At 37.2% G+C, this 15,167-nt stretch overlaps 2 protein-coding genes across 10 annotated transcripts in view; one reads left to right on the top strand and one right to left on the bottom strand.

Moving 5' to 3' along the window:
- The window catches only part of DOCK3 (dedicator of cytokinesis 3), a 599,374-nt gene that overhangs the window by 364,179 nt on the left and 220,028 nt on the right, over positions 1 to 15,167 (bottom strand). The gene's annotated exons all lie outside the window — the stretch shown is intronic.
- On the top strand, positions 12,988 to 13,600 carry LOC105875017 (large ribosomal subunit protein mL42). Its single transcript, XM_012771413.2, has one exon. It carries the CDS (start codon positions 13,074 to 13,076, stop codon positions 13,500 to 13,502), a length of 429 nt encoding a protein of 142 aa, XP_012626867.1. The 5' UTR covers positions 12,988 to 13,073; the 3' UTR covers positions 13,503 to 13,600.

The following is a 15,167-nucleotide window of genomic DNA, read 5'->3' as shown; positions in this document are numbered from 1 at the left end:
CACACCTCCCCCAACTCCCGGCAGCCCAGCATAGAATATGAAACTCCTGTTTGGGGAAAAGTAAGGGAAAACAATGAGACTTTGGACTCCACAGAGTTCTCCCACATCTCACCCAAACCCCACAAGGCAGTACTACTAGGAGTTTGCAAGAGTCACAGCGTTACTGGGCTTGGGACATCCCCTAGTGCTTGCATAGCTACAGTGACTAAAGAATTAGATCACAACACTCAATTCCCATTGAATATCTCAAGAAGGACTGGTACAAACAAGTCCAGACTCTGAAGATTAGAATAAATACCAAACTCTTCAATGGCCAGACATCAATATATAGTCTCTTCAATAAATGGTGCTGAAAGAACTAGATATCCATTTGCAGAAGGATGAAATTAGACCCCTATGTCTTGCCATATACAAAAATCAAATCAAAATGAATTAAAGGCTGACATTTAAGACATAAGACTACTAAAAGAAAACATCAGGGGAACACTCAGGGACACTAATCCTGACAACGACTTCTTGAGTAATAACTCAAAAGCACAGGCAACCAAAAATGGACAAAATGGACAAATGGGATCACAGAAAGCTAAAAAGTTTCTGCATAGCAAAGGAAACAATCAACAAAGGGAAGAGAGAATCCACAGAATGGGAGAAAATACTTGCAAACTACCCATTTGATAAGGGATTAACAACTAGGATATGGAGCTTAGGAAAAAATCAAATAGATTAAAAAGTGAGCAAAAGATCTAAACAGACATTTCTCAAAAGAGGACATACAAATAGCCAACAAGTATACGAAAATATGCTCAATATCATCAGTTGTCAGAAAAATGCAAATCAAAATTACAATGAGGTATCATCTCACCACAGTTAAAATGGCTTTTATCCAAGAGACAGGTAATAATGAATGGTGGTGAGGATGTGGAAAAAGATGAACTTTCATACACTGTTGGAAGAAATGTAAATTAGTACAACCACTATGGAGAATAGTGTGGAGGTTCCTCAAATAACTCAAAATAGAACTACTATATGATCCAGCAATCCCACTGCTAGATATATATCCAAAAGAAAGGAAATCAGTATATCAAAAATATATCTGCACTCCCATGTTTATGCAGCACTATACCCAAAATTTGGAATCACCCTAAGTGTCCATCAATAGATGAATGGATAAAGAAAATGTGGTACACATACAGAATGGAATATTTAGCAATAAAAAAGAATGAAATCCTGTTGTTTGCAACAACATGGATAGAACTGGAGAACATTATGTTAAATGAAATAAGCCAAGCACAGAAAGACAAATTCTACATGTTCTAACTCACATGTGGGAGCTAAAATTTAAAACAATTGATCTCATGGAGATGGAGAGTAGAATGGTCACAAGAGGCTGGGAAGGGTAGCGGGAAGGTGGGGATAAAGTGAAGATGGTTAACAAAAATATAGCTAGGTAGTAAGATAGAATGAACAATATTTGATAGCAAACCAAAGTGACTACAGTCAACAGTAAGTTACGGTATACTTTAAAATACCTGAAAGAATGCAAGAGAATGTTCTTAACATTATGAAATGATAAATGCTTGAGGTGATGGATATCCAAATGACCCTCATTTGATTATCACACATTGTATGCCTGTATCAAAACATCACATGTACCCCAAAAATATATACAACCATTATGTACCCATAATTTAAAATATTTTTAAATAAAATTTAAATCATTAAAATACTAATTTACAGAATAGATGCTGAAAAAATATGTTTAATACTGTCAGATCTTATATGCAGAACAATGTTTTTAACGCAGCAAAAAAAGGGTCTCTCTTCTAAAGATTAAACAGTTTATTTAGTATAGGGGGTGTGATAAGGAAGTAGTATATATGTGAAAAACAGTGGGGCTAAAGTCAGTAAAATATTTGCTTCAGTAACAGACTACTAACATAGTAAATACCTGTTCCTGTTAAATAACAACAAAAGACAAATATGAGTAAGTATTTCATGAAGCATTTAAAATGTACAAGGCACTATTGTTAACTTTTTATATTATTTAAGCAGCATGACAACCTTAGGAGGTATATACCATTATTATTCCTTATGAGGAAGCTAAGGTGCAAAAAATCATGCAGCTAGAAAGTTGTGGCATCAGAATGTGACCTCAGGAAGCCTCTCCCTAAAGCCTATGCACTTAGCCACTATATGATATTCCTCTGAATTCCTCTTATATGTAATCTGAATATATGAAGATATAAGAAGACACATTCTTAATCTCTGACAAATACTCTTGGCACAATCAAAAAAATGAATACTGACATTTCATACCTTTTGTTTTTCATGGGGGGCCCAATATGACATGCCACTTTCAATTTACAAATTTGATTTTTCAGAGATTAAAAAGACACTACACAGCAGAGTTTAAAGGAGCATGCCTGTTTCTTGTAAAATCTAGGAATTATTCATTTTTCAGCAATTCTTTAAAAACTAAAAAATAACCTCCTATAGCCATACAAAGCAGTACTGTTATAAAGCATATCATCTTCAGGAACTATGTCCTAGAGGAATGTGGTTATCATCTTCCCACAACATGAAAATGTTACACTGAGTTATGTTCATAGGAAAAGTAAACTACAGGGTAAACTTTGTCGTAGATATCCTTAAATAAAGGTATGTTTTTGACAGGAAAGCCAAAATTCTAATTATATTGTAACCCTATAGTAGTACACATAAATGACTAAAGCAATTTACCTATAATTAAAATGCTTCAGTTATACACTTGAGGAAAAATTATTAATCAAAATTAACCTAAGCACACATACGTTTACTGTTTAGTTTATCTTTAATCTATTAAGTGCCACCTTAATAAGGACACACTAATTGAATGTTAAATCTTGTCACGGAAAAGTCCATCTTTAAGTTAGTAGGATAATTATACGGTTTGTCAATAAAGATTTCCTGGTTGCTGAAAAATTCCCTTTTTCTCATGGCTGGGATGAGAAAAAATGAAAACTAAGAATAATACTTGGCAATAAATTCCTTGGTAATTAATAATTGGCCTCAATTTTCTATATAGTTCCTTACCTTAATAAATATGTAATATAACTTTTAAAAAACTAAATAAAAAATTGGCCTCAATCATCTTGGCAAAAGGAGAAAGATAACTTGTATACGTGACCTCTAATGTGCTTCTGACTTAAAAAAATAGTATTAGAACATAAACATTTAAAATTTGATAATCTTTTTATGACAAGAATGCATAATTGATGTCACCATTTTCCACAAATGATGGTTCTCAGATAATCTTTTTCATATTAGTGAGATTATTGGATATACAGATTATAGTTTTAACTGCCTCAGAGGGATGAAGTTTTCCTACCCTGGCGTGTGCGTGTGTGTATACACACACATATATACACACACACATCTATACACATACTCTCAAATATATATCAAAACATCCTAGCAGGTGGATCAAGATGGCGGACGCCAGACAGAGTGTCTCTACAGAAAAGACAGATTCTAGCAGAAATTAGAAAAAAGAAGCAAGAAGACAAGCATACAGCAGACGAGGGCCGGAAGGAGGGGTACCTGAGACCCCAGGAGACTCCACGGGAGGAGGCTGCGGAGGAGAACTGGAAACTGAGACCGTCGGAGCAGCTCAAAGAGCAGCAGCAAGGGTAGGTGAATTTGCCGTTTCCCCTCCCCTGCATTTGGGACTGCTGGTGGGCTCCCCAGCGGGTGGAGAGACCTGCGGACACCAGCCGAGAGACGGCCGCCGCCAGCTAGCAGTGAGCCTGTAGCTGACACGGCCCCAAACTCCCAACTCCCTCCAGGCACCTTGGTGTGCACAGACCCAAGCCGCGCAGCAGGCGCCATATTGCCTCATTCTCCCCTCCGCCAACCCTACCCGTGGTTGCCCAGAGAGACAATAGAACCACCAGCCGGAAGCACCTCCAGGGAACGGGACATTCCCCTTTGGGAACCTACAGTTGACTAAGGGGAACTCAGACTGTGAGCTCCCTACCCGCCAGCCCTCCCAGGTGCTGCTGGCACAGTGATCCCAGGGGAACGGTGCAGACTCAGAGGCTGAGAGACATAGACACAGCTTGGGCTCCCTACGGGTGAACTGAGACTGGAACTCCTCTCCCTGGTGGGGATACAGTTTGAACTCTGGGACCCAGAGGTCGGACCAGCAGACCAGATCCAGCGCACCTAGGTCTAGCATTGCCCGGGGCACAGAAGGGATATACGTGAACAGCCTACTGAGGTGTGTGTGCCTTCAGGGGCAGATCAGCGTCCTAGAGGGCAACCCTCCTCCCAAAAGGAGGCTGTACGCCCAGCCCAGGTGGCATTCCTGCTGAGGGAACCTCCCCGCCGGCATCACAGTCCGGGGAGGCCTGGTGGCGTGTGGTCTGGCATGCTGGCAGAGGCCGAGGAGTAGCTGCGGAGTTGGGAAAGGTGGAAAGAAGCGAGACCCGCTCCAGACTGCAGGTCTCAGACAGCCCCACACCCACAAGCAGACTTTCTGGCTGAGCGGGACCATTCCAGCCCCTCACTGACAGCTTTTCTGGAAGCCGAGAACAGAACTTTGACCCCTGCTAACCGCATTGGTGGTGCCTGAGGGCAGGTTTACCCAACCCAGCTCCGCCCAGAACAAGAGCTGATAACAGGACACAAAATCAACAACATAGCCTGTTCCTCCAAGCAAGTACCACCTACTGACAGGGACGGCATCCTGCACAGCCTTTTCACGGCACCCACTGACTCATTATACAGGGAGTGGTCGAATCTCACCCACAGACACCACCTAATGGCTCAGAAACTAAACAAGGTGTGTGAATACCCAAACGAAAACCTAAAGGAAAGAAACAACAACTGATCGACATGGGAAGAAATCAGCGAAGGAACTCAGGAAATATGAAGAACCAAATGGAAAACACACCCCCAAAGAGGAGCACCAGCCCCCTAGAAACGGACACCAACAAAAATCAGGCAACCAAAATGACAGAAGAAAAATTTCATATGTGGATCATAAGAACACTCACCAACCTGCAACAACAACTCAATAACCAACACAAAGAAACCACAAAAAGCCTCCAGGACCTAGAAGAAAAGTTCATTAAAGAAATAGACACAAAGGAGAAAAGTTTAACTGAACTCCTGGAAATGAAGAATCAATTCAGGGAACTACAAAATACAGTGGAAAGTCTCAAGAACAGGGTAGATCAAACAGAAGAAAGATTCACAGAGATTAAAGATAACATCCTCCAACTAAATAAAACCATCACAGAGATACAGCAGAGAAACAAGAGAAAAGAGCAAAGCCTACAAGAGATTTCAAAAGAGCAAAGCCTACAAGGTTTCATAAAGCAAACCTTATGTAAAGAAACCTAATGTGAGGGTCATAGGGTTACCAGAAGGGGAAGTAGACAACACTCAAGGGTTGGACAAGCTATTTGAAGATATAATAGAGGAAAAATTCCCAGTCCTTGCTCAAAATCTCGATATACAAGTTCAAGAAGCTCAGAGGACCCCTGGGAAATTCAATGCAAACAGGAAGACATCACGACATGCAGTCATCAGAGTGACCAAAATATCAACTAAGGAGGCTCTTCTAAGAGCTGTAAGACGAAAGAAGCAAGTGACATACAAGGGAAAGCCAATTAGAATAACACCAGACTTCTCTAATGAGACTTTACAAGCAAGGAGAGACTGGGGCCCCATTCTCACTCTTCTGAAACAAAACAATGTCCACCCTAGAATCTTATTCCCTGCAAAACTAAGCTTCATATATGAAGGAGAAATAAAGACATTCTCAGACAAGCAAAGTCTCAGAGAATTCACCAAGACAAGACCAGCCCTATAAGAAGTACTCAAAAGAGTGTTGTGCACAGAAACCATAATAAAAACTCACGAATATAAAAACAACCAAAACCCAAAGATTAAAGGCCAGATAATACAATGGCTCAAGAGAGAAATCAAAGCAACAACATCCAACCCAACAGAATGAACAGTAATCTACCTTACCTATCAGTTCTCTCAATAAACGTGAATGGCTTAAACTCTCTACTCAAGAGACATAGACTGGCTAAATGGATAAGAAAATACAGGCCAAGTATATGCTGTCTTCAGGAAACACATCTAACCTGCAAGGATGCATATAGACTAAAAGTAAAAGGGTGGAGATCAGTATTCCAGGCAAGTGGAAGCCAAAAGAAGGCTGGCGTGGCAGTTCTAATTTCAGACGATTTAGTTTTTAAACCAGCAAAAGTAGTGAAAGACAAAAAGGATCATTATATAATGGTGAAGGGCACATATCAACAAGAAGAGATAATAAGTTTAAATATATATGCACCCAACTTAGGTGCACCCAGTTTCATACAGCAAACCTTACTGGATCTAAGCAAATGGATTAATAGCAACTGCATAAGCACCGGAGATATCAACACCCCACTGGCGGAACAAGACAGATCCTCCAAACAGAAAATTAACAAAGAAATAATGGACTTAAACATAACCCTGGGAAAATTGGGTCTGACTGACATCTACAGGACATTCTACCCAAAATCCACTGAATATACGTTCTTTTCATCAGCTCACGGGACATTCTCTAAGACTGACCATATCCTAGGACACAAAGTAAATCTCAAGAAATTTAAATGAATAGAAATCATACCATGTACCTTCTCAGATCACAGTGGAATAAAACTAGAAATTAACCCTAACAGAAACTCACATTTCTACGCAAAAACGTGGAAATTAAACAACTTCCTACTAAATGATTACTTCATAAATGAAGAAATCAAGATGGAAATAAAAAAATTCTATGAAGAAAACGACAATGGAGAGACAAGTTATCAAATATTCTGGGACACAGCTAAAGCAGTTCTGAGAGGAAAATTTATCTCCATAAATGCCTATAACCAAAAGACAAAAAGATCACCAATAGACAATCTAACAAAATGACTCAAAGAGTTGGAAAAAGAAGAACAGACCAACCCCAATCCCAGCAGAAGAAGTGAAATCAACAAGATCAAATCAGAACTAAACGAACTTGAAAACAGGGAAGCTATTCAGGAGATTAATAAAACAAAAGGTTGGTTCTTTGAAAAAATAAACAAAATTGACACACCATTGGCTAAGCTAACAAAAAGCAGAAAAGAGAAATCTCTAATAAGCTCCATCAGGAATAAAAAAGGAGATATCACAACTGATCCCAAAGAGATACAAGATATAATTTATGAATACTACAAAAATCTTTATGCACACAAACTGGAAAATGTGGAGGAAATGGACAAATTTCCAGAAACACACAGCCTCCCTAGGCTGAACCAGGAAGAAATAGATTCCCTGAACAGACCAATCTCAACAGCTGAAATAGAAACAGCTATTAAAAATCTCCCTAAAAAGAAAAGTCCCGGTCCAGCTGGCTTAACATCCAAATTTTAAAACACTTACAAAGAAGAACTAGTACCGATCTCGCAGAAACTATTCCACAACATCGAGAAGAACGGAAACCTCCCCGACACCTTTTATGAAGCGAATATTACTCTGATACCAAAACCAGGAAAGGATGCGACAAAAAAAGAAAACTACAGACCAATTGCCCTAATGAACATAGATGCAAAAATTTTCAACAAAATCTTAGTTAACCAAATCCAGAGGATTATCAAAAAAATAATCCATCATGACCAAGTGGGCTTCATCCCAGGGATGCAGGGATGGTTCAACATACATAAATCTATAAATGCAATTCACCACATAAACAGAAGCAAAAACAAAGACCACATGATTCTTTCAATACATGCAAAAAAAGCTTTTGACAAAATACAACACCCTTTTATGATACGAACACTTAAGAAAATAGGCATAGAAGGGACATACCTAAAAATGATACAAGCCATATATGACGGACCCCATAGCCAATATCATACTGAATGAGGAAAAATTGAAATCATTCCCACTTAGAACTGGAACCAGACAAGGCTACCCACTTTCTCCACTTCTGTTCAACATAGTGCTGGAAGTCTTGGCTACAGCAATCAGACAGGAAAATGGAATTAAAGGTATCCAAATAGGGGCAGAAGAGATCAAACTTTCACTCTTTGCTGATGATATGATATTATATCTAGAAAACCCCAAAGATTCAACCAAGAAACTCCTGGAATTGATAAATGAATTTAGTAAAGTCTCAGAATACAAAATCAATACACAGAGATCAGAGGCATTCATATATGCCAACAACAATCTATTCAGAACCAAATCAAAGACTCAATTCCCTTCACAATAGCAACAAAGAAATTAAACTACCTAGGAATATACTTAACCAATGAGGTAAAAGACCTCTACAGGGAGAACTATGAAACACTGAGGAAGGAAATAGCAGAGGATGTAAACAGATGGAAATCCATACCATGCTCGTGGATCGGCACACTCAACATCATTAAAATGTCTATACTACCCAAACTGATCTACAGATTCAATGCAATACCTATTAAAATCCCATCAGCATTCTTCACAGATATAGAAAAAATAATTTTACGCTTCGTATGGAACCAAAGAAGACCCCGAATATCAAAAGCAATTCCAGGCAACAAAAACAAAATGGGAGGCATTAATATGCCAGATATCAAACTATACTACAAAGCTGTAGTAATTAAATCAATATGGTATTGGCACAAAAACAGGAATATTGACCAGTGGAACAGATGTGAGAATCCTGATATATAACCATCCTCATATAGCCATCTAATCTTTGACAAAGCAGACAAAAACATATGCTGGGGAAAAGAATCCCTTTTCAATAAATGGTGCTGGGAAAACTGGATAGCCACCTGTAGAAGGCTAAAACAGGACCCACACCTTTCACCTCTCACAAAAACCAACTCACACTGGATAACAGACTTAAACCTAAGGTATGAAACTTTTAGAACTCTAGAGGAAAAAGTTGGAAACACTCTCCTAGACATCGGCCTGGCCAAAGAGTTTATGAAGAAGTCCCCAAAGGCAATCACAGCAGCAACAAAAATAAATAAATGGGACATGATCAAACTATAAAGCTTCTGCACAGTCAAAGAAATAGTCATGAAAGTAAACAGACAACCTACAGAATGGGAGAAAATTTTTGCATCCTATGCATCCGATAAGGGACTGATTACTAGAATATACTTAGAAGTCATGAAAATCAGGAAGAAAAAATCAAATAACCCCATTAAAAAGTGGGCAAAGGACTTGAACAGAAACTTTTCTAAAGAAGACAGAAGAATGGCCAACAAACATATGAAAAAATGCTCAACATCCCTAATCATCAGGGAAATGCAAATCAAAACCACAATGAGATATCACTTAACTCCAGTGAGAATGGCCTTTATCAAAAAGTCTTCAAACAATAAATGCTGGCGTGGTTGTGGAGAGAGAGGAACACTCTTACACTGCTGGTGGGACTGCAAACTAGTTCAACCTCTGTGGAAAGCAATATGGAGATACCTTAAAGCAATACAAGTGAATCTACCATTTGATCCAGCAATCCCATTGCTGGGCATCTACCCAAATGATCCAATGACACTCTACAAAAAAGACACCTGCCCTCGAATGTTCATAGCAGCACAATTCATAATCGCAAGGCTGTGGAAACAGCCCAAGTGCCCATCAATCCAAGAATGGATTAATAAAATGTGGTATATGTATACCATGGAGTACTATTCAGCTCTAAGAAACAACGGTGATATAGCACATCTTATATTTTCCTGGTTAGAGCTGGAATCCATACTATTAAGTGAAGTATCCCAAGAATGGAAAAACAAGCACCACATATACTCACCAACAAATTGGTATTAACTGAACAGCACCTAAGTGGTCACATATGTACTACAGTAATAGGGTATTGGGCAGGTGGGAGGGGGGAGGGGGCGGGTATATACATATATAATGAGTGAGATGTGCACCATCTGGGTGATGGTCATGCTGGAAACTCAGACTTTTGGGGGGAGGAGGGAAATGGGCATTTATTAAAACCTTAAAATCTGTACTCCCATAATATGCCGAAATAAAAAATAAAATAAAAATCCCATTTAACAAATGAAGGCCATTTCATTCTGTCCATTTATTTCTATAGACAAAGAAGTTTCTTAATTAAGTGACAGAACTGTTACCACTCTAAATATCACCTACATCAGCATGAGATCAATTATACAAATCTAGAGAGAATTATAAGTCATATCAAAAGGAAGATTATACAACTAATACTCATTAGATACTTGAAGATCTATATGTTATATCTTGCATCTCTAAATACTCTTTTACTTCAGGAAATTATGGGGGTACAAACATTTTGGTTACATGTTATGACTCTGCCATATCCCAACCATGATTTGAGACTGCCCTTGCCCCCCCATAATGCTCACCATGTCCATTAGTTGTGAGTTTACCCACCCCCAACCCTCCTACCCTCAAACAATATTACTACTGTGTGAGCACCTCAGTGTTGATCAGTCAATGCCAATTTGATGGTGAGTATATGTGGCGCATATTCTTCCACTCTTGGGAAATCTCACTTTGGAGGATGGGCGAAAGCTCTATCCAGGATAATATAAGAGGTGCTAGATCACTGTTGTTTTTTATAATTGAGTAGTATTCCATTGTGTGTGTGTGTATATATATGTATATACATATATATGTATGTATATACATTTATATGTATGTGTGTATATATGTGTATATACATATATGTGCATATATATGTATACACATATATGTGTATATACACAACATACTTTATTAATCCACTCATGGATTGATGGGCACTTGAGCTGTTTCCATATCCTTGCCTTAGTGAATTGTGCTGCCAGAAACATTCGAGTACAGATGTCTTTATTATAGAATGACTTTTGTTCCTTTTGGTACATGCCTAATAGTGTTATTCCTGGATCAAATGGTAGTTCTACTTGTAACTCTTTGAGGTATCTCCAAATTCTTTTCCACATAAGTTGCACTAATTTGAAGTCCCACCAGCAATATAAAACTGTTCCTCTCTCTCCACATCCTTGTTAGCATTTGTTGCTTTGGGATTTTTTGATAAAGGCCAATCTTACTGGAGTTAGGTAATATCTCATTGTGGTTTTGATTTGCATTCCCCTAATGATTAGAGATGTTGAGCATTTTTTTTTATATGTTTGCTGGCCATTATTCTGTCTTCATTTGAAAAATTTCTGTTCATTTCTACTGCCCATTTATTGATGGGGTTGTTTGATTTCTTTAAGTTCCAGATAGTTTCTTGTTATCAGCCCTCTATCAGATGTGTAGAAAGCAAATATTTTCTCCCATTCTATAGGTTGTCTATTCCATCTAATGATAGCTTCCTTGGCTGTACAAAAACTTTTAATTTGATCAGATCCCATTTATTTATTTTTGTAGCTGCAGTGATTGCTCTCAGGGTCTTCTTCATAAATTCTTTTCCTAGGCTAATGTCTGAAAGAGTCTTCCCTACATTTTCTTCTAGGATTCTTAAAGTTTCATGCATTTGGCTTAAGTTTATTATCCATCTTGAATTGATTTTTGTGAGAGGTAAGAGGTGGAGATCCAGTTTCAATCTTCTGCACGGAGCTATCCAGTATTCCCAGCACCATTTATTGAAAAGGGATTCTTTTCCCCAGTGTATATTTTTGTCTGCTTTGTCAAAGATTAGATCACAATATGCAGATGGTTTCATCTTTGGATTCTCAGTCCTATTCCAAAGGTCTATGTCTGTGTTCTTGTGAATAGTCCCATGCTGTTTCACTTACTATAGCCTTGAAGTACAGCTTGAAGTCTAGTAGACTGATACCTCCCAGTTTGTTCTCTTTACTTAAGATTGCTTTGGCTATAAAAGGTCTTCTCCGGTTCCATACAAAGTGTAGAATTATTTTTTTTTAGATCTGTAAAGAATGATGATGGTACTTTGATAGGGATCACATTAATGCTGTAGATCACTTTAGGTAGTATGGACATTTTAACAATGATGGTTCTACTAATCCATGAGCAAGGGAGATTTTTCTATCTGTTTAAATCTTCTAAAATTTCTTTTCTTAGTGTTTCATAGTTCTCCCTGTATATGTCTCTCATCTCTTTCGTTTAATATATACCTAGATATTTGATGGAATCCTCCCCAACACATTTTATGAAGCCAACATAATTCTGATACCCAAACCAGGAAAGGATGCAACAAAAAAAGATAACTACAGATCATTATCCCTTATGAATATAGATGCAAAAATTCTCAACAAAATCCTAGCTAACTGAATCCAGGTGCTCATCTTGATTTTCTTTGAGGCTATTATAAAAGATACTGCCTTTTTATTTGAATTTCATCTTAACTGTTATTGGCATATAAGAATGCCTCTGATTTGTGTGTATTGATTTTGTATTCTGAGACTTTACTGAATTCATTTATCAATTCCAGGAGTCTCTTGGTTGAATCCTTAAGGTTTTCTAGATATAATATCATATCATCAGCAAAGAGTGAGAATTTGATCTCTTCTGCCCCCATGTGGCTGCCCTTAATTCCCCTCTAGTCTAATTGCTCTAGCAAGGACTTCCAGCACTTAGTTGAATAGAAGTGGGGATAGTGGGCATCCTTGTCTGGTTCCAGATGTAAGTGGGAATGGTTTCAATATTTTCCCATTCAGAATGATATGGGCTGTGGGTTTATCATATATGGCCTTGATAATTTTAAAGTATGTCCCATCTATGCCTATTTTGCTAAGAGGTTTTATCATAAAGGTGTACTGGACTTTGTCAAATGCTTTTTTTGCATCAATAGAGAGAATCATATGGTCTTTGTTCCTGCTTTTATTTATGAGGTAAATTGCATTTATAGATTTGCATACATTGAACCAGCCTTGCATCTCTGGTAAAAAGCCCACCTGGTCATCACGCCCACTGGAGGGTCTCTCAGCAAGAGATAGTCTAGGGATTGAAACAAGATGGTGGGCTCATGGTGAGGAGTTGTCAATAGATGAAAATTGGTGTGCCTAGAAGCAGATTTTAAAAGCAGTTCTTCTTCAAAACATCTTTTTTCATACTACCTGATAAGCATCTTGAACACCATGGCCACAACAGCAGTAAAATGGGTGATATCAAAGAGACCTATCTTGAAACATTTATTTCCAATCCAAAATGGAGCTTTATCTTGTGTTGGTCATAAATCTACATATTCTTCTCTACCAGATGACTATAACTGCAAAGTTGAGCTTGCTTTGACATCTGATGGCAGGACGATAGTATGCTACCACCCTTCGGTGGACATTCCATATGAACACACGAAACCTATCCCTCGACCAGATCCTGTGCATAATAATGAAGAAACACATGATCACATGTTAAAAACCAGATTAGCAGAAAAAAGTGAAAACCTTGAGCAAGGACCCATGATAGAACAACTTAGCAAAATGTTCTTTACTACTAAGCACCATTGGTATCCTCGTGGACAGTATCACATTCGTCGTAAGAAACTGAATCCTCCAAAGGACAGATAATATTGAGGTTCTCCAGGGAATCAGAGAGAAATGCTCCTCATTTGCCATTTGAGGAAATGTAATCTGGTGTATTCACTAATATGTTATACAGTAAAATAGTAATAATAAAATGTCTTTTCATGTATTAGAATGTGCATTTCTTTATATTAAGTCTGGATTTGACATTCTCCTTTAGAGAAACCTATTTCATCTTTTTTTCTTTTGCGATATTAAAGTCTTTTATTTACAGATGGAAAAAAAAGAGATAGTCTAAAAAACTCTTTGAAATAGGTTTATAACATACATTTATAGCACAAGAAACTAATCTCATATTGAGTCTAATACAGAAGGTGGTAGACTCACATTACAGCCCAAGCCTAAAGCCCTTTTCTTTTCCACAAACCACCATAGAATTTAATACTTATTGATGATGCAATAAAAGCTAAACATAGCAAATTAAGCCATATAATCCCTCACTTTAAATTTGCACTAAATATTAATACATATTACTTACTTATTGGTAGTACTATTCCACAGTGTTACTTATTGTGTTTATTTTTTAAATGAAAGTTTTACTTTATTAAAGTAAATTAATTAAAGTTTTACTTCATTTACTTTTTACTTTATTAACACTGAAAATGACATATAGTCACAATTGGAAATTTTGAACATAGAAATAAAGAGGAGAATATCTAAACCTTACCTCCAAATCTCAATTAATATTTTGGTGCATTTTTTAAATCTTTTTCCAAATATGTTTTCAGAATACAGGTAAGATTATACTTTATATATAATCTATACATAAATCTTCATGTTATTATATAATATATTAAATTTTTTCTAATGGCTCTTCACATGTAAGCACTAATTCATCTGTCATAATTAGACCACAGTTGAACCATTTAGGGAAGTAAACTTAGTTTTGGTGCTGCAAGTAATGCTAATAATGCTTCAATGGACACATTTATGAAACAGAGATCACCTACTCCCCATATTTAACTGTCTTAAACTGATCTCTATTTACACAGACTATCTAATTGTCTTAGATTCCCAGGTGTAGAATTACTAGGATCTGAAGAATTTTAAGGCTTTCTTAACATGCTAACCAAAATTTGATATCTACCAGCAAAGAACAGAGGTATCCATTTCAACAGATATCAATGGCAGAGGATAATTTTCACTTTCTTATCTGTTAATTTGAAGGAATATTATCTCATAGATTTAATTTGCATCTCTTTGATTATTAATAAGATTGAGCATTTCCCAGTGTACTACTTTGTGAATGGCTTGTTTATAACTCCTACTGATCATTATTGATTTCTTACTGATTTATTATTTATTGATTTTATGCATTCTTTATACAGGAAGGTATTAATCTTTATAGTCATATATCCTGGGATTTGTTTCTCATAGTTACTTTTATTGGTTTCCTTTTGTTTTTAAAATCAGGTAAAATTATACTTTATAAGTGGTCACCTAGATTCATTCTGGCTCTGAAATATACTCTTTCTCAGAGGACAGCCAGGCAAGTAACTGTCTATGAGAAAATAAGATTAGAAAAGAACTATGAGATCTGGAATTAAGTAGGGAAAACAAAGGGAGAACTGTTTAGTTCTCTGACTGACTTTAGTAATATAACAGATTTTGGTTCTATTCCAGTAGCAAAAGTAATTTGGAGATGACTTC

This window comes from Microcebus murinus, chromosome 1 (assembly GCF_040939455.1).
Source record: "Microcebus murinus isolate Inina chromosome 1, M.murinus_Inina_mat1.0, whole genome shotgun sequence".
Classification (NCBI taxonomy): Eukaryota; Metazoa; Chordata; class Mammalia; order Primates; family Cheirogaleidae; genus Microcebus; species Microcebus murinus.
Note: the sequence above shows the minus strand (reverse complement) of the source record. Positions and strands in the feature narration are given on the sequence as shown.